This window comes from Colius striatus, chromosome 5 (genome assembly GCF_028858725.1).
Source record: "Colius striatus isolate bColStr4 chromosome 5, bColStr4.1.hap1, whole genome shotgun sequence".
NCBI lineage: Eukaryota > Metazoa > Chordata > Aves > Coliiformes > Coliidae > Colius > Colius striatus.
This window is the reverse complement of record NC_084763.1, coordinates 30674717-30694452: the sequence shown is the minus strand read 5'-3', so window position 1 is coordinate 30694452 and position 19736 is coordinate 30674717. Positions and strand designations below refer to the sequence as shown.

The following is a 19736-nucleotide window of genomic DNA, read 5'->3' as shown; positions in this document are numbered from 1 at the left end:
TGGGAGACTCTGGATCATAAACTACTCATGATTCAAACTGGTCATACTTGGGATGTACAAAGAGAAGTGTTACACTTAACACATTGTAATACCTCTGAATATTAAGAAGACTGGTGTGTCAGCCTTGGAAAAGTCTCAGTTACTATATCTGATCCACTTTGGCAAGGAACAGAGAAGACCACAGCAGAAATAAATGAATACAAAACTTAGAATAACTGTATTTATTCAGTTTATTGAAGACTGAGGAACTCTGTCTTCCAACAGCCTAAGTTAATATCAAGATGATGAAGAGAGAAGCTGCAAAGAAGAGAAAACAGGCAAATCTGGTCAGACTGAAAGTATATTTTAGCAAGATGATTTGGGTCAGGAAATAGGGGTTTTTTAACAACAATAGTAATTGCGCTTGAGATGTTTGTTAGGGAAGTTGACTCATCTCTGCTACTGGCGGCTTTTAAGGACAGACTAATGCGAGTTAAAACCTGCTTGAGTATTATTGGTACTCCCTGAAGTAATTTCCTGTGTATTTTGTACGTTCCCCTCTTTTGTAGGCTTTTGTTCCTTCTTTGGCATTCCTTTGATGTTCAGTGTTAGTTTGGTATTCAATCTCTCTCACTCTCATTCATGTGAATCATTATCTTACTCACCTCTTGTCTGGAAAGCCAGATGTTAATACTTGATATTTCACCTTTTGAAAGAAGTTTGATGTCAATATGCAAAACTTTAATGGACTTCTCAAGTAGTTCACAAACAATACACCATTCAGTATAGCTATTAGTCTGAAAACCTGGGAATGGTACTATAGAAGCAGTGATGTATTACAGCTAGAATGTACTTCAGAAGAAACTAATGCAGCTTTTGCTAATAGCGTTCTTAAATGTTATACTCTTCAGTTTGTCAAGGGAATTCCTCTGGTTTGTTAAGAATTTCCTGCTGTTCCCAAGAAAATATTTTGGACTTTTTTTGAGTCTATAATTTATCTAGCATTATCTTAACAGAAACTTTACTGTAAATGTAAGTTCTATACAGTAGCTATATAATATTAACAAAAGCAAAAACATTTGACATAGTGTTACATCAATATATTCCCCTTGTGTATGTAGGCCCTTAATGAATTTTGCAAAATAATTTATCCAAGCCATGAGCTTCATAGTTTTGAAATAATATGAGAGAGAGAAAAAGAAGTGAACACTTCTGGCTGAAAGGAAGCAGTTTACATATGCTTTATACTAAATAAAGTTTCTTATAGCATTCTTAGAATTAATTGTGTAGAAGCAAACTGAGTGTCACGAAGCAGATTACTTGTAGATCGTTCAGAAAAAACCCTGGGTTACATAGGAATGTCATAACAATAGGCAATTCATATTCTTCCTTACATAAATTAACAGATTTTTTTTTATCTGTTTGTTTGTTTTAGTATTAAAACGCATGAATTAAATCAAATAGGACTGGAGGCAGCTTTGGATTTAGCATAATAAATTTAGCTGCACAAATGTCTGCCAGATAAATGCTTATTTTCTTTTGCTCATTTGTGGTGTAACTGACTGATGATATTTGTCAGTTCTGTTAAGATGAGGTATTCAATGTCTAGGTTATGTGATAAACATCTGGGGAGTGGGGAGTAGAAGTTACATATTTTTTTATTTCCCTTTTGAATTTATAGATAGAATGGTTTATCATTTTTTTGCTTTAAAGTAGAACTTCCTAGAAGCCATAGAAGTTCATTCTGTTATGCATTGTAACTGGTGCTAAATACAGGATCTTTAAAACACTTAGGTATCTAGCAGATGCTAAATAGTATAGCATAGATCCTCTGAGTGAATGAAGGCTTTTCCACAGGATTGTTGTACACTAAAGAGAAAAAAAAAATAATTTTAACAGCAGACAGAAATTTGAGTAAGTTAGAGATTATACAATGTCCTACATCCAAAGTCATATGGATACTTTATTGTGAAACTATCATTAGTTGAAGACCAGAAGTTCATCCTGCTCTGTCAGGCCCTATATCCATCTTGCCCTTACACTGTCTTCTTCAGTAATAAGTGGATGTAAAAACCAGAATGGAATAATCATCCTGTATTGTCTATATTCTCTCACATTTCTGCAATAGCCATATCCTCTTCCAGACATAACAGAAGGGAATAGTAGTGTCCTGTCTCATCTAACATTGTAAACTATAGAAATCAGAGATTTCCTTTTGTATGCTTCCGTTGTACCTGGCATAATAGGAATTTGAGTGTGGCTTTTAACTGCTTGGTATAAAACCTTAAGCATTATCCTTCCCAGATAGAGTATTTTATTTACATAAGTCAAAGTTATGAAAATATTATAATCCAGAAAGATATAAGTTGTAAGGAGGCTCTGGAGTACATCCATTCCAACCACACACTCAAAAGCAGAACTAACTGCAAAGTTTGATAACTTTGAAATCAGATCCAGTTCTTTTGAACATCTTTGGAGATAGGGAGCCTTTCAGGATAACAAGCACCTGTGTTTGAAGAGGCTATATCCTGGTTTATATTCAATATTGTGTACATGTGCAGTCACATTAGAATTTTAGTATTCACTTCTGTTAACACTCGATGGTGAAGTCACCTAAACCTTAGTTGGCCTATGTGAGGAGACTTTTAACTTATCCTGGTGCATATGGTTTCTTAAAAGTGTCCTGTAGAACAGAAACTAAAAGGTGACTTGACCATCCCTTTTTAGTTGTTATACTACTTACAGACAAGATAAAAAATGTATAAATCAGAGGAAAAAACAGCTTTTTCCATTTCATTTTCTCTTGGCAATATTCTGCCTAAAAACAAAAAGAGTTAGTGAAGCTCTAGGCTTTTTATTTTTAAATTAGACTCTAAATGCAGCACTGCATCATTTCTTGTTTGTGCTTGGCCTGTCACATAATACAGCAAAATTAATTTCTGTCGGAATTCATGAGGCTGAATTGAAGAGTTTTGGTGTAGAATGGCAGAGTAAGATAGGAAGATATATCTTCACTTCATCTCAAGAGATACCAGAAGAGAAATCTAAAAAGAAGAATGTTTTCTAAACACTCCAAAATAAAAAAGTACCGTTTTCCTGGGCTTCTCCTTCAGTAAGTAGAAGAAATGTACTTTTTGGATAGTGTTAATAACAAACCACTAAAAATATGATTATACAGTTATTTCAACATTAGGTCTGTAATTAACATTCTTTAAGGGCACAAGCACGTGCCTTTTTGATGGTACATTTAAGAACTGATGATACACTCCATCCCATAGTATTCATTCCTGTCACCCAGAATTTATCACTTCTGTGGTCAGAGGAGCATTCCTCACCTGCTCCCATCTGAAGTCAGTGTTCTTGGTTCTATGGTTTAAATTCACTTGAGCTTCATGAGCTTACTCGTTTTTTTGGGCGGAAGGAATGTTTACATGCTCCTTTCCATTGAATGTCACACAGCCACTAACAAGAAACAAAATTATGACAGTGCCTTAAACTGTAATGTATGGTTTTTAAGTTGTTCATATGAACCCAAAGACGTGCTGCAGTTTCAAATGAACCCCTGTGCATGTCTCCAGCTGTTTGCAGTTTCAGCGTGGCTGAGCACTTGGACACTGAGGGATTAAAGGCGACAGAGATCAGTGCCTGAGAGGAAACATCTGTTCCTCATGTGTTAAGAGCTATTAGTCAGAAATGGGGTCCAGAACAAGCCAACAAGGAAAGATGCACATCACCTGTTAATTCCACACAGGTTTGGTTTTGCATCCCCCCAGGTAACGGGTGAGTAAATTGCACACCCACCGCAGTTCTCTGAAAGTTTTAAAATTCTGGATTATGTTACTTCTAATTTTGTTCTAGTTAATTCTAAATTTGACAGAGTAAGTCTTATGTAAGTTTTCTAATTTTAATAGTGATAATGGTTTTTCCGTATGTATCAAAGCTTTATATATTCTCCCATTAAAGTAAGTCTTTCTAAGCTGTTGTGATTAATAGGGATATCTTGCAATTTTAGATTTTTTTCAACATGGTACCTTTTGGCATGACACTGCAGATGATGTGCAGTGATGTGTACATAAGTGAGAGATTTTCTGCAGTCTCTGAAGCATTTTTGAAAAGTTGTATTTAAAGATTAGCTTATTAATGTTGTGTTTCAGGGACATGCAGGTAATTACTTTTACAGATATAGATGGGTGATGCTGTCTTGTGAATGCAAAATAGGTTTCTTCACTCTGACTGAATCAGCTCTTTGTGGCTTTTGATGATATTAACCAGTGACTTACAAATGTGCCAGTGATGGGCAGGTTTTGCATTCACTTTTGTTCTGTAGAAGCAAAGGTCTTTTTCCCTAGTGCTTGCAGGAAGACTTCTGCGGGCCAGCTGATAAGACTCCCTCCTGTCCAGGTAGATGTGATGTAATGAAATTGGATGTGTGTGCTGGGCTTTGTAAATAAAATGAGATTGACCTCAGCCATTATCTCATTTATCTCATTTACATTGTAAAATCAGTATCTACACTATTGATTAGAGCATAATTAGTTAATTATGAACAGGAAAATGCAGAGTTATGTAGGGCTTGAGCACAGCCAGCTGTACTGCTAAAAAACTGATAAAAACAATCCAAGGGCATGAGCAGACAGAGACCACTTTATTAGAGACTAAAGCAGACATATTTCAAGTGTGGAAATGCCTAATCAAGTTTTCTTGCTGTGAAGATGTAACTGACCTGCATCCTATACCTGCATTCTATACTTGTATAAGTGAAGAATGTTTTATTATTTATTAACTCATTTAGAATTTACCTTTCTTCACATCCCATTTTCTCAGTATATAGTGGACATATATCTATCCTCATTAATTGCTGGAATGGAGAACACAGTGGTTTCTAATTTTGATGTATAAAGTAATTTCAGGCTTGTTAAAACATTGATAGTAAACAATTACCTGTCAGAGGTACTTTAGGAGATTAGGTTAGCTTGTCTTTTTATGGAGATCTGTTTTTAATTTCACAAAGTTTTCAGTACAGGTGCCACTGAAGACAACTGTGCCTTTAATTGCATTTTTAAATTGTGTACATAACCACCAAAAAAGTTATCTGCTAATAATAGCAAGATAGAATGTTTGCTGCTTTAAGGACTGTTTTGAAGGAGCAACATTGAATCCCACAAGGTAAAAATGTTAAGTGATTCTTTAATATAGAAGAAATGGTTTCTTTCCACTTTTTTCCCCCTTAGCCCAATAGTTTAACTTATACTATTAAGTGATCTTCAGGATGGAAGTGGATGATATTTGTAGATGACAGAGCCACGTGGCTCCTGTGCTCTGTAAATGTCCATATCGTGATTTTTATGTGAATTCATTTACTGAAAGGCTGTGAGACTGGCAGCATTAGACCTTTTGTCCCCCAACAATTTAGTTCTCTAATTAAGTTGAAAGTACTCCTTATTTTGTGCTACCTTCTTCCTTTCTGAATCTGAAAGTAGATTTCCCATAATTTTGTGTTGCTAGACAAAAGAACACAAGTAATGGTATACTCTTGAGGGCTTAATCTCTTTTTTTACTAGTGCCATTTTAAACTAGGTAGAACTATTTCTCTCAGAATTAGAGGTTTTGTTTTCTGCACTGTGATATCTGTAGGCTTCACATTTTGTCCCAAGCCAGTCTCGGCAGACAAAAGAGTTGCCAGACAGCTAGGGCATCTTCTTTAATCAACATACAGTGTGTATTCATCTGTTTTCTCAGCATCATGCTCTGGGAATTTGAGAATCAGTGACTTAGTGTTCTACAGTACAGAACTTGTCTTCCAATGAAAACCGGTATGAAGGAAGTGTTTATAAAATACTTAGGATTGTTTCATTTTTTATCACCACGCATTTTTTTATGTTTTGATACATGAAAATTCACATTTGTTATTTGCATTTTCTCAGCTATGCAGATGCAGGTAGAAGCTATTAGTATCTGAAAAATGTATGTAGATATTTTTAACTTATTCTAGGAAAATGCAATTTTTCTTCTGCCTAACTAAACAGCTTTGAAGTGATAAAAATTAATTAGAGTAAACGTTAAAAACATTCAGCTTAAGAATGATGCCTCCAGTTCTGTATTTAATTTCATAATGTTCTGGTTATTTCAGCCCAGCCTTGCTAACTCCCTTAGCATACTTCTAAAACATGGCTGAAGGTGACATTTTAGATGCAAAATGGAAAAGATGTGAGAAGAGATGGCAAAGTATAATTTTCAAGTGAAAACATTTTCTTTTGAGCTTGTAAACAATTGTGGTTTTAGACAATCACTTCAGGAAAAAAAAAATCTCTAAATGCTGTTTGAAGCCAGTTGCAGGTTTTAGGATTAAGCTCTGAAAATACACGAAATGAGTCAGAAAGTGTGAAGCTTTATTTTATATTACTTAGAGGATCCCAAACAGTTTACAAGAAAGGAGTTCTGATATGCACTTCTCAAATGCAAGTGTGAATAAGATTCTAGATATAAAAATAGATTAGTAAAAATATGTTCCTTTACAGATGAGAACATTGAGGCTCAGAGGAGGCTTAATCTTTTGCTGAAGGTCACAATACACTGTTGGGATGTAGGAGTGTAACCTATCTCATCTCCCACTCTCAACTTTTTTATTTTTTAATATACCTTCAACAAGAAATAAAAGTAGATGTATTCCTGATTGTAAGTAATATATTTCTACATTAGAACCCTTCTGTCTTTAACAGCTGAGAATTATTTCCTTTGTGAAGTGCTTTCTTTGTCCTGGAAATAGATTGAGCTATTTTTAAACAATCCAAAGAATATAGATTGTAACATTGTGTATCCCATTGTTTAAAAGTACAAAACGCATGGATAGGTACACTATAGCTTTTCATTTCAACTTAATGGAAGACAGTACAAGCCTTTACCAGTGCTCATGTCTTACATATAACTGCTAAAAACAGAAAGCTTCCCTAGCAAGCACACACTTGACAGCAAGGACAGAAGTATTTTGTGTTTTACTTTAGTTAAACAATCATGATAGAAAACAGTACTTTTTATTTTGAGTCTGTTCCTTGGAGAAGAGTCATGTGAACGTTTTCTTCTGTTAATACGGCAGTATGTTCTGTTAGTTGAATCCTCTGTCTGTGATGAACTGTATGTTCTCTTGATAAATTATATCCCTGTCTCTTTGATCTGATAATGCCTCTGCCATGCTATTACTGCAGTTTTTGGAATGTTTTGCATGTTTTATAGAGGAGAACTTGACTGGCTAGCAAAGCAGAGAAAAACAGTGTAGGTGATTTCCTAGAAGATTTTTTTTCTAAACATTTATTTTCTGGTTATGGGTCATTTATATTGCTTTAATTCAGACTCTAGTGCATTTAATAGAAGGAATATTATAAAGTAAATTTGGGAAAAAAAAGCTTTCCGTTTAATACAAAAGAATACAGGGGAATGTGCAAATAAATTTAAGTTCAGTAGGATACATGAAAATGTTTGTCGTTTGCTTTTAAAAGGCTTTATTTCATTTTAAGCATATAATTACTGATTTTAAAATCCTTTCATGTCTTCAATGCTGGAACATTAAAACTAGGTGAACAATAACTATGCTATATATTTTGAGCTTTTCCTGTGGACCATACATAGTACAAAATGAAAGGTGTATTAAAAAAGAACGTACAATTGCTGTGTGTACACAGGACGGATTTATTAGTGAAAGATCAAAGTGAAATCTTTTTACATCAATGCCCTTTCCCAGAAAATTCAGAGCAAATCAGAAAATATTTTGTGCATTCATCAACCACATAGTCATTTAGTGTAAAAAATAAAATTCATGGCTGTAAATTATACTTGAATTGTTGGATATGTGAGCAAATATACCAGAGTTTGCCTTGAAAAAGTAAATGTATAAAATACTGTCTTAAAACTATGAAAAATAATGTCATCATTGTTGGTGATGATGATGGTTGTAAATTTATTTTTCAATATGCAAGTCTCTGAAATAATGCCATTTATGTAGGATTATGACAAAGCTGATGCATGAGTGTCTGCATCAGAGTATTCCAAATTAGGCAGAACCTATTTGAAGTGATTGTGCTTGAAAATACCCCATATAGGAAATGGATTTTCTGTATCATAATGGATCAGGAAATCTTGTGCTGAGAACTGCAGGGAAACTCTATCTAAAATGGTATGGAAGTACTATTTTATATATGAATATATATTTTGGATTTGTGTTGCAGGTGTGATGAGTGCAGGCTTTGCTACCATTTTGGCTGTCTAGACCCTCCCTTGAAAAAGTCTCCTAAACAGACTGGCTATGGATGGATTTGTCAGGAATGCGACTCTACATCCTCCAAAGTAAGTTAATTCATCCTGTGAAATAGTTCTGGTTTTAGCAATCTTACTTAGAATCTGATGTTTTTATTGAAACGCTATACATAGGTCTAATCTGAAAAACAGTAGGAGGTTATAAAAAATTATTTCAGGGTCTCTGTAAAAGAGGTGAAATGCAAAATGGAAATGTTCTTAATAAAGAGAATTTTAAATGCTTTCTTTTCACATGAAGTTTTCTCTGAAAAAGGAGTGAGTGTGGATACCATATCAGGATTAGTAATGTTATTGACAACAGGACAGAGATAAAAAATGCCTGATTTTTTTTCTAAATAAATTGAGATAAATTAATAAACATGGGGTTTTTTCACAAGAAAAATCATATGAAGGTTGTTAATAAATTATATTGATTTATATGCCTTGATCAAAGATAATATGGTAAAAGTAGAACTGAATTCTTGACATAGACTAACTCTCTTTAATAATATCTTTAGTAATAGTATGCTTCTGAAGTACCAGCTTCTCAAAAAATAAGCATTTTGATTCTTTGTCTAAACAGAAGCTTCTTTAGTGTTGTCATTCTTTTCCATCGTCACCATAAGATCTGAAGAGACATTTTTCAATTGATTTTCAAAACCGGATTTACAAGTGCATCTGATACTTCAATGTTAAAAACCCAAAGCATTCTAAAAGTCTTTAAAATTTTACAGGCTATTTTGACACTTTCAATTGCACAGAATTTCTGAACGAGTAAGGAAGTCAGTATTTGGAAACACAGGGACACGGAGATGATGTCATATTTATGTGTTAGCGTACTTGGATGTTTCAACTCTTTTATTATGTCACTCTTAAGAATGGAAGATAGAAAATTAATTTCTTGGCTTGCTAGCTTCCCTTTCCAACTGGAAAAATATGGTATTCAGTTTCACCCCAGGGGATTAATCAAATTGTTCCTCTGTAAAGAGATATGAAGTCAGACATCAGAAATTAGCTGTCCACTACAGTCTGGACATGAACCAATCTTTCTTAAATACCACTTACATGCAACAGACATTCCAAGAGTGAATTAAAATTGCTATTGAATTTCTGTCACCTGCTGAGAGGGTTCTTTGATAACATTAGTTAAAATCTTCCATCTCCTGTTTACTTGGCTTCTTCCGAGTGAAGAAAAACAACAGGATTTGTAATGTCTAAATGTGTTTTCCAGCTTAGCATACTCTGTACCAGATACAATTTTTTAAAAACTGTCTAATATAAATTATTAAGGTACACGTTGAAAAATACAGTGTTCTAAAGAGTAAACAAAGTTTATTGTTAGAGTGACAATATATTTTATCTTAGTGAATGTTATAAGTTACTGCTTTTATTGTGTTTAACTTTGTTTTGTAAAGATTTTGAATGAGTAAATTGAAATAAAGTTATTTGCACTTTCAAGCACAGGCAATTTGAATTGCACTTGAGTCTTTAATGAATATGAAAGATATTGAAAAATTGTCTTATGAGGACTCCTTGTGGTTCTGTTTAGTCACTTTCCCATGGCTTTTCCAGAGACCTCTGCAGAGAAATTTCTCTGAAAAAGCTGTTTTATAAAGTCTTTTCTTTTTGTAGCTTTTTGTTTTTCATTCTATACTGCATAAGAAATTCAAAGTTAAACTGTGGCCTCAATTCAATCATATTTTAAGGATATGGGTTTTGTTTTTGTATTTCATCAGTTTCAAATTCAGTATGGCTTTAGTTTTGTACGTTATATATCTATGATTTGCACAGCTGTTCATAGCCAGGAGGAGCCGATATAACAAGGCTTTTTCTACCCCTCACTAGAGGGAGTAGTCTCTAAAATGTGTACTTAGGGCTCAGAAGAGGAAAACCGAAGAGAAAGTTGCATTGTTTGCTGCACTTTATCTGACCTGTGAATGGATTGCTAGCCTGAGCTACCAGCAATTTCAGGAATTCAGTCACTCACTAAATCCAATTTTTGGTGTGTCACAGTGAAGTTTCTTGTACAGGTTATAGCAGCAAAATGGGATTGAATTTCCAGCTTTGGCTAGGGAGACTATTATTTATTTTTCATTCCTTCAACTTTGTTCATCTGTTTTGATACAATTTAAATCACTTGTTACAGTATACATTTTAAAATTCCTTAGCCCTATCTTCTGTGGCAATATTGGGCTTTGAAAGCAATTGGTAGGTAAATTACACTGTTTCAGTGATGAGAGGTTATAGTGCATAGCATATAATGGTTCAGTTAGTTTTTATTTCTAATTATGAATTTCAATTTTAGATGTTCAGTAAAAGTTGCATACTGCTGACAATGAATAATGTGATATTATTTTCAGATTTTGCTAAGCACTTGCAGGTGTCAGCAGTACATGAACTCTAATTTAGCAGTAATAAACATAGGTTTTAAATTGTTATCTACCACACATTTTGGACATGCTACTTCTGTTTTGCTCATACTAGTCACAGAGCTTTCCAACAATTGTCATTTTTTTCACAGTGTAACATATTCCCATATTACCCTGCCTGTCAAATAATAGACAGACAGTGACTTTGCTGTAGGGCGTGAGGGCAACATCTTCTATACTGGTAATATTTTCTGTCACTTTTATGGAATGGGTGATGCTCACTACTAAGATCTGACAAGCTCTCTCATCTCAAAAACACTGTAGATTTTGTTACATCACATGAAAGCTGAAGTAAACCTATAAGCTCTTCATTTCTATACCGTTATCCATCTACCTTGTGAAAGGATTATGGTGCACTTTCAGGATTGCCAGACAGCACTCTGAATCATTAATTTCCTGATAGCTTGAAATAGTGACATTCAGAATAAACATAGAACATTGTTTTAGTTGAGTTTAGTACAATAAATAAAATATAAACCAAATTATTCAATGTTATGGTAATAATTCAATAGGAATAAATGTGGTCTGACCATTTGTTCATTATGTGCAATGAGTCTCATTATTATTAGATGCGGATTCCTTTCTGTTGTCTTTCATTTAAAACGTACCGTTTGAAGTGTCTCCTCAAATTTTAAGATTTTGCAAAGGACCAAGGCAGCAAAGAGGTTAAATGTGTATATCATGGTCATTACAATGACCATGCTGATTAGGTTTCTATCAGCTCATCTTCACATACAATCTATTTTACAAAGTGCTGCAATGTACTTGTCAGATCGTTATTTGAGCGCTGCAAGATCAGGTGCTGTGTCTCTAGACTCTATTTAGTTTGCTTTTATTTCATCTTTTTACTGTATTGCATTTTTTTTGTGGAAATAAATTGCCTGTATATATGCATAGAATTCTCATCTAAACCCCTCAGGAAGTGTTTTCTGGAACTACAAATAACTGACACACCATCCCTGGCAAGTAATATATTTTTGTATACCTTTTGTGTTCAAAAGCAGTCATGGATGATTTTGCTTATTAGCCAAGTAGAAGCATTTCTTGGTGTATCTTGCTTCCACATAGCGAATAAGCAAATGTAAATCAACACTGCAATATTAAAATATTGAATATAATGTTTGAAATAATATTTTAAATTTAAAATAATGTAAACTTTCAAAACTCTTAATTTGCTCAGATAAAAAAATAGTGTAGTCCGTGGAACTTCATAGAATCATAGTAAAAAATTAAATTGGTGGTTAAGAAGGCCTGTGAGGAATGTAGAAGTTTCTCATCTGCTCCTGAGTTGTACAGATGACAATCTAATTATTGTTTATAGAATTTAACCTTTTTCATGTTGTCTTTTTTCAAACTCAGTGGCATTTCATCACACATGTAGTTTCACAAAAGTGTGTTTAAAAAATAAGAAAAAAAAACTTTAGGAAATATCAGAATTAAGGTGTCATGTAGCACTCTTAAGTCGTTTTGTGGCTATGCATGAACTGGCACCCTTTAACCGCTTCATGCTATATTTTTTTTTTTCTTTAGGACCCCTGCCTCTCTGATTGTCTATCAGGGGTTAATAAAAGAGATTAATTGGGTTTCAGTATTAGGAAAAGATACTATCTTGAGGTTTTGCAAGGCATGAAGACTGAAGCAATGATTTCAGGAACAGGAAAAAAAAAATGGAAGCTTGACCTTGTGTGTGAAGTAGTTGAGTTGTGACCAGAAAATTGAATTTTACCTTTGTCTCACCCCAGAGCTTCTGTGAGTGATAGAAAAACTAAAATTTTCAAATGGTTAGTAATGTTTTCTCCTTGTTTGTTGTTGCCCAGCTTGGATCCATTATCTCAACATGGAGAAATGCTGAATTCTGTGAGCTGAAGCAGGTGATAGTGTAAGCTGTTTCGAAAAATACCATGTCTCCATAATGATGTGGACTGGGCTATTACAAATTTAGTAAAAATTTAAATTCTTAGTCTGTATTGCAAAATGTTGACACTTCTTTATTTTAGAGATTTTTCTGTAGATTGGATGAGGTCTTTGGAGCTACCTTTTCCTGTCCACTGACTATAGGAGGAAGCCAAGGCAGTTAGTTCAGATCAGCGAGTTATTGTAGCTGGAGTTCTTATTGCTTGAGTACATACAGAAGATGATTGAATCAGTGTTGCATGAACAGACTTTGTCTGGGTATTTACTAAGTATTCGGAACAAAACATTTTCAATATAGCCAAAATCTTAAGCATTTTATATATACAAGAAAAGCTTATTTGATATGAGATTGACACACAGCGGTAGTATATATGAATGCTTAATCATGTCTTAAATATGTTTTATTTATGATGTATTTTATCATTCAATACAATGTGGTATTAAATGTGATTTAAAAGACATCTTTCAAAAAATATACCAAAAAGTCCTTTGAGATCTTTTATAGTAATTCAGACTTGTTTCAGTTGCATTTGCATATTCTGACAAAGTGTGTCTGTAATTGTAGAGAAACTGACCATAATTTAGTCAGTTTACATCAGAGAACCTTCTTTTGAGAACACAACATACAAGGAAATGTGCAGCCACCATGGCAAACAGCATTGCAGCTGAAAAATGGTAAAAGAATGTTCCCAATAAATCTGCTCACTGCTACAAGCAGAAAGTAATATAATAAAAAAAAGTTCAATTTTTATGCAAAATTTTTCAGCCACATTTTGTGAGTACTTTAAAGTGGTTTACAGACTAACAAATTGTATACTGTAATTCAGTGACCACATTTGTAAAGGTAGAATGTGTTTTCATTCTACTAGTTATGGATATTATGATCTGTTTTACTATATGGTTGTCAAACCATGTTAAACATCTTTGTATGTATTAATTCATTTTTAAGTTTGTTGAGGATAATTGAATTATGCTGCATAAATCAGATTAGAACTTTGACTTCTTTTGTGACATGCACAAAAGATGTTTTTTTATATAGTAACTGGAGAATCTGTGGTTAAGCTATTGTGTTCTTCCAGGCTTGTGAGGAGCAATCAGGCATTGTCACTAGAATAATTTCCTTAACATTGAACATGAGAAACTTACCAAATCTGTAAGGCCCGTGTGAAAATTTAACACAAGTCCTTACACCACATACGCCCTGTTTTTTTTGATAATGCCAAACCTTTGCACAGAAATGAATTTCACTATCAAGATGGAAAAAAACAGGTGTGAAGTTGCAGTATCCAGTTGGCTGAAATATTACTAACTGTGTTTTAATATTTGGTCCACGGGTATCATATTTAAAATAGTGAATTGGAAAAGCCTTTGTTATTGTCTGGGAAACAAGTATAATACATAATGTAATGAATAATTTATACCATAAAATGTTAAAAAAATAATATACCTTGAAATTAACAAGATGGGACTAGATTTATGAATGGCAGATAAACTCGACGTAAAGCTAGATGATATTAAACCCCCAAATTAATCCAAATAACCAGATACACTTAGTTGGCAGAAAAAGATTCCTATATTAGAGGAGGGAACCTTAGGTTTTAATGAAAAATAAGGTTAAACACTGTAAAATATTTCCTAGTATTTCTACTTTATTTAAATAGTTTCATTCTTCTCCATATCAAATTCAGTTCTACCCATTCTAATACCCCATGTTATTGACTGCCAGATCCTCAGCATGCACTTCTAGTGCTTCATCTTAGGTGCAGCTTAACTGTCAAAATGCCGTTCCATAATGCTGAGTGACAAAAGCAGGAAGAAAAAATGTTTTGGACACTACTAAAAAGTGTGATTCAGTCTGATGTCATTATACACACTCACCTTGCAATACCTTTAAAATTAAACAAATTATTTTTTCAAGAAGCTTTGTGAGTGTCTCACAAATCAAACTGTTACTGAGATAGTTCTGATTTTTATATTTTGTCTTGACACTTTTGGCTTTTTGCAACTAAAAATATGTTACTGAGGTAAAAACAAACAAGAGTGGCTGAAATTGGAAACAAAGCTGGTCGTTAATTATTGCTTTGGTTAAAATACACAGCCACAGCAATTTCCATTGGAATATTTAAGAAGTATCAGATACTTCAAAAAATGTAAATCACAAACACAATGTCGTGATAACACGTTTTTAATGTATCTAATCTAAATATGCCCAAACTGGTATTTAAATATCTACACCTCTAGTTTGAGTGTGGTTTAGTTTAGATAGAATAACTGTTACCTACTGTAAGGTAATATGAAGGAAGCAAAATGTCTTTGTAGGCAGCTGCTAGAAATGCCACTGCTACTCCTTGCAGTCTTTAGGTTACGCTTCTAACAAAACCTGTTTACAATTATGGTTTATCTGGGAAATAGCTTTCCTACTGAATTATGACTTACTCTTTCTAAGCCATGACAAAATGAATTTACAGCCTACATTGCCTGCTACTGCAGTGCTGAGTGGCAAGGAATATCCGCTGGGAACTATCTGCAATTGGGAAAAATCCAAAAAGCAGCTAACATCGTGTTTGAAGTAAAGCCACTAAACCGGGTTTTATGCTGTCACAGCGTGAGAGAATAAAAAATGAGAGCACTTTTTCAGCTCTAAGCAGCACCCCACAACAGGAAGATTTTATACCTCCTTGATGTGCGAAGGCTGGTAAAAGAAGAGTGTATAGGAAGGACAAGGATAATGCTTGACTATTAAAGAACTAGAGGCTTTCTGTTTCTTGCTTTTGAAAATAAATTTATAGATATTTACAATATCGAGCACTGTTGTGACAGGGGATTTGATTTATTGAAGATGCGATACTGAAATTTAAAATACATAGTTTTAATCCAAGTTTTCTGTTTTCCATTCCTTTTTAAGTGAAGTCACAAAAGGAAGATATAAATTTGTCATAGTCTCCAAACTATAGCTGACAAAGTATCATAGCTTATATCACAGATACACATTCAGATCTACTTTGTCAATCCAGTTGTCTTTATATTTTTAGAGTTCCTAAAATAATGAGCCTTTTGAGTATTGATAATTAGGGACCTCATGCTGACAGTGGAGTCATAAAGAAATTTACCAATAAATTGCAATTGACTATTTTCTACTAAGAACCCCACTGGAAATTCTGATTATTTCTTTAGTTAGTAGAACACATGTTGATTTTCGAAGTGTCTGAAAATGTGTGAATAAAAACCTTGTAACTGACTTTTCAATTTTTTAACCTTTTGAGCCTTGATTAAGTTCTTACTTTGGAGCTGCCAGGAGACCAGCATTAAAAAACATATCTGTTGTACATAATGTTTTCTAATTTGAATACTCATGAAGAACTAAAGTCTCAATAGAAAATAGCAAAAGGTGTGCGCTTTGCAATGACATAAACAGTGTGGATCCTGAGAGATGTATCTGGAGTCTGTTGGCATCCCATTCCACTCTAGGTTTTGCAAAGTAGTGTTGTTTTTGCCAAATTCCTGAAATAAGATTTGTTACCTAGAAAAATACTTACTGTCTTCTCTTTTATGTAGAATGAGAAAGTATGTAATTAAAGCATTACATATCTTAATTTAACTTCATTACCCTGTAGATTGTCTTAGCACATCACCTGTAATCATAGTCTGTATGATGGAGGAAGAATTAGATCTTTAACTGTTAGTCTCTGGATAGGATCTGAATGCGTTATCATAGTTGCCTAATCACCTTCTCATATTTACTCTCAAGGTTGGTTTTATTTTAGTCTTTGAAAGAAATGAAACCACATATGTAACTTCAAGTAACGTGCCACTTATCAGTGTAAATTACTAATGCTGCCTGAGCAAAATCTAATCCTGTTGAACCAAGAGTGAGAAATGAGAGGGGAAAGAAACCAAAAACATGCCTTTTTATGAAATGCTAAGCAAGTAATGAATTTTAGCGGAGTCGAAGTTTGCTTTTCGTCATCGAGTTAGATAGTGACAGTGAGGTTTATTTGCCATTCTCAAGTACAGAGTCTCTTAGTGCCAGCCACAGTTAATCACATTTTGCAGAAGACAGCTGGGCATAGCTGATTTGAGCTGAGTCAGCCACTTTCTGTGCAAAGGAGTGTCTCATCACTTGGATTTTAGCATTCTGTTGCAGAAAAGTTCCCTCTTCTTAAAATTGGCTCAGCAAATAACTTGTGTGGGAATATAACTTTAACAGCATTACAATCAGCTCTAACAAGAAAAAGCACAGATATTATGTGGGATTTTAAAATGACTTTTGAAAAGATTTTTGTAAAACCTTTAAAATGTATAGAACGTTGTTAAATTCTGGTAGCAATTAAATTTATCTTAGATTTTTAGTAAATGTGCCTTTGGTAGTTGAAAATTATTACCTGTTTCTGCGGTTTGAAACACCTTTAAGCATGTTTAAAAAGTATAAAGTGTATTTCACCTGTGTCAAACTGTACCAAAATAATGCCACATATGGAAAGGCTTGGAATATGTAGATCTCGATTTTTTTCTAGCTGCTAATCTCATAAAGACTGAAGGGCAGATGGTATCATTTTAGATGTGGTATAAATAGCCAAAGAAAAGCAATGTTGAAAAGGAAACAGCAAGATAACTCAGTATTTATGGAAATTGCACACAAGTATATTGAGGGTGATTTAATCACATCATGTATTTATTTTTGGAAAGCAAAGGGCGTAAGCAGATTGATACAGCCATTTGATGTAACATTAAGTGTATAAACCATGCTATGCAATAAATAAGGATGCATTTCAGGTGCTAATATTTACAAGTAGCTCTTGTATTGAATTAATATCCAGTTTGTCGTACCACTTTCTTCTAGTGCCTGATATTTCCACTGCTTGTTATAGATTGAGCATATAGCAGAAGGCAGAGGAACTTAAGGGCAAAATGATATTCTAAATACTTTTTTTTTAATTGCTGATCATAAGGAACTTTTTGAAAGCTATTATAAGATGTCTGTATTCACATAAGGACAGCTTCAAGAATCTTACATTTAAAAGGTAACTATGAGAAAATACAAGAAGTTTGAGATTGGGAGATGTGATTTATTAATCTGTTACTATCACTAGCATGACCTGTAGACCTATTGTTTATGTACTGGGTACAGCATAGACAGAATGAAAAGCTTCTTGGATAAAAAATAGTAAAATATTCAGAAGACAGTTGGTACCCTGGTTAATATACAGTCATTTTACCCAGTGACTCATTCATCCATGAAAAGTGACCTGCTTCAGCTAAAGAATAGTAAGATGGCTTAACCAATCCCTTGGGAAATGCGATTTTGAACCCTGTTAAGAATAGGAAGAGGGAAGTGAACCAGGATCTTCCCTATGGTGGCTGAATGTGTTTGCCAGTTAATTTAGGGCAGCAGTGAAACCATCATCTAAAATAAAGGCATTGACTATGTCTGTCCTTCTCTATAATTTTTTTCTTTTCATTTTAATAAAGCAGGAAGGGCATCTGTTAGACCCCAGAGAATCTCAGGAGCAGAAAATGAACTGTTGATAATCCAGGGTAACACTATTGAATTCTGAACAACAATGGTATTTAAAGTTCCTGTTTAACAACTTAAGCGGTTCTGCATTCCAGTATGCCTATTTTCGTGTACTATAATTTGAGGTGTTTTATTGTATATTTATCGTATTGTTTTGATTTCATTTGGGAATGCATTTTTGAAAGGATCACCCACTTGCCACAAATTGCTACGCTTTGGTTCACTTTATGGACTGATCTCTAGATTGTGCAAACCAGATTCCTATCAAGGGACACTAAATCTGATGATGTGATGTGTCTCTGTGACCAAACTAGTTATGTCTTTGAAACATGTATAACACATCTGACTGATCCTCAACACCAACTACTTTGCTTTACAGACATATTCCTGCCACATCAGAATAGTTACCTGTATAAAGTAGCTATTAAAGACATTCTTAGGTTTGCTGTACCAAAGGTATGTTTCTGGTTTCATTTCTTTAACTACAGAAGTTAGTCTAGAAGTGCTGGAGAGAGTCCAGCGCAGGGCCACCAAGATGATCAAGGGTGTAGAACATCTTTCATATGATGAAAGGCTGTGGGAATTCAGGCTGTTTAGTCTGAAGAAGAGAAGACTGAGGGGAGATCTTATTAACATTTATAAATATCTAAAGGGTGGGTGTCAGGAGGTTGGGACATCCCTCTTTTCTATAGTAGATAGTAACAGGACAAGGGGTAATGGGATGAAGCTGGAACACAAAAAGTTCCACTTAAACATAAGAAAAAACTATGTCACCATGAGAGTGACGGAGCAGTTGGACAGACTGCCCAGAGGGATTGTGGAGTCTCCTTCCCTGGAGGTCTTCAAGACCCACCTGGACATGTTCCTATGTGACCTGATCTAGGTGAACCTGCTTCTGCAGGGGGGTTAGACTAGATGATCTCTAAAGGTCCCTTCCAACCCCTACCATGCTATGATTCTAAGTTACTTCATTCCTATTTTGGTAAGAGAATTTCAGGAATTCACATATCAGTATCTCAAGGCCAAAAGCCTAAAAATTAATATTCAGAAATACATTGGTAGGCTATTAAATTTTATCTTTTGTGGGTATAAGCACTGTATGCACATGTTATTAACTGAAAGGATCTGGTCTACAATGTTATTAAGCAACTATATATAAGAGACTTGGTGTGTGTTTTGTACTACAGATGAGAAACTTAAAAAGGAATTTCATCTGATAGATATAATCTTAAAAAAAATAGGGAAGATATTCATGCCCTCTAAAATAAAGCAGTAAAGGAGAATTTAAAGTGAATTTATCCTAATCATTCCATGTATTATTCACAGGGTTCTTAATTCGGGAAGAATGAGGGGTTTCAAAGCCTTTCTGAGGGTGCTTTAAAACAACAGCGCTAATTGTGACCTTTCAGTTCCTGTGGGCTCAGCAAAAGATGACTGATTAACATCACAGTTTCAACTGTGTCAACTGGACTGTTCATTTCCTTTTTAGTAAACAGCCTATTGTCAATGTAGCTCAGTTTGACAGAGTGAAATATCCTTGTGTTTCAGCTGACAAATTTGTATTAGTAAGAATATATATCTCTATTTAGTAGTATAAATTTGTGTGGAATTTT

General features: G+C 34.2%; 1 protein-coding gene across 3 annotated transcripts in view; it reads left to right on the top strand.

Annotated features, from left to right (window-relative positions):
* The window catches only part of PHF14 (PHD finger protein 14), a 151226-nt gene that overhangs the window by 87701 nt on the left and 43789 nt on the right, over positions 1-19736 (top strand). For all 3 annotated transcript variants that reach the window (XM_061997228.1, XM_061997226.1, XM_061997229.1), the window contains exon 17: positions 8199-8316. In XM_061997228.1, the coding sequence (XP_061853212.1) occupies positions 8199-8316 (118 nt within the window). The remainder of the gene's footprint in view (positions 1-8198; positions 8317-19736) is intronic.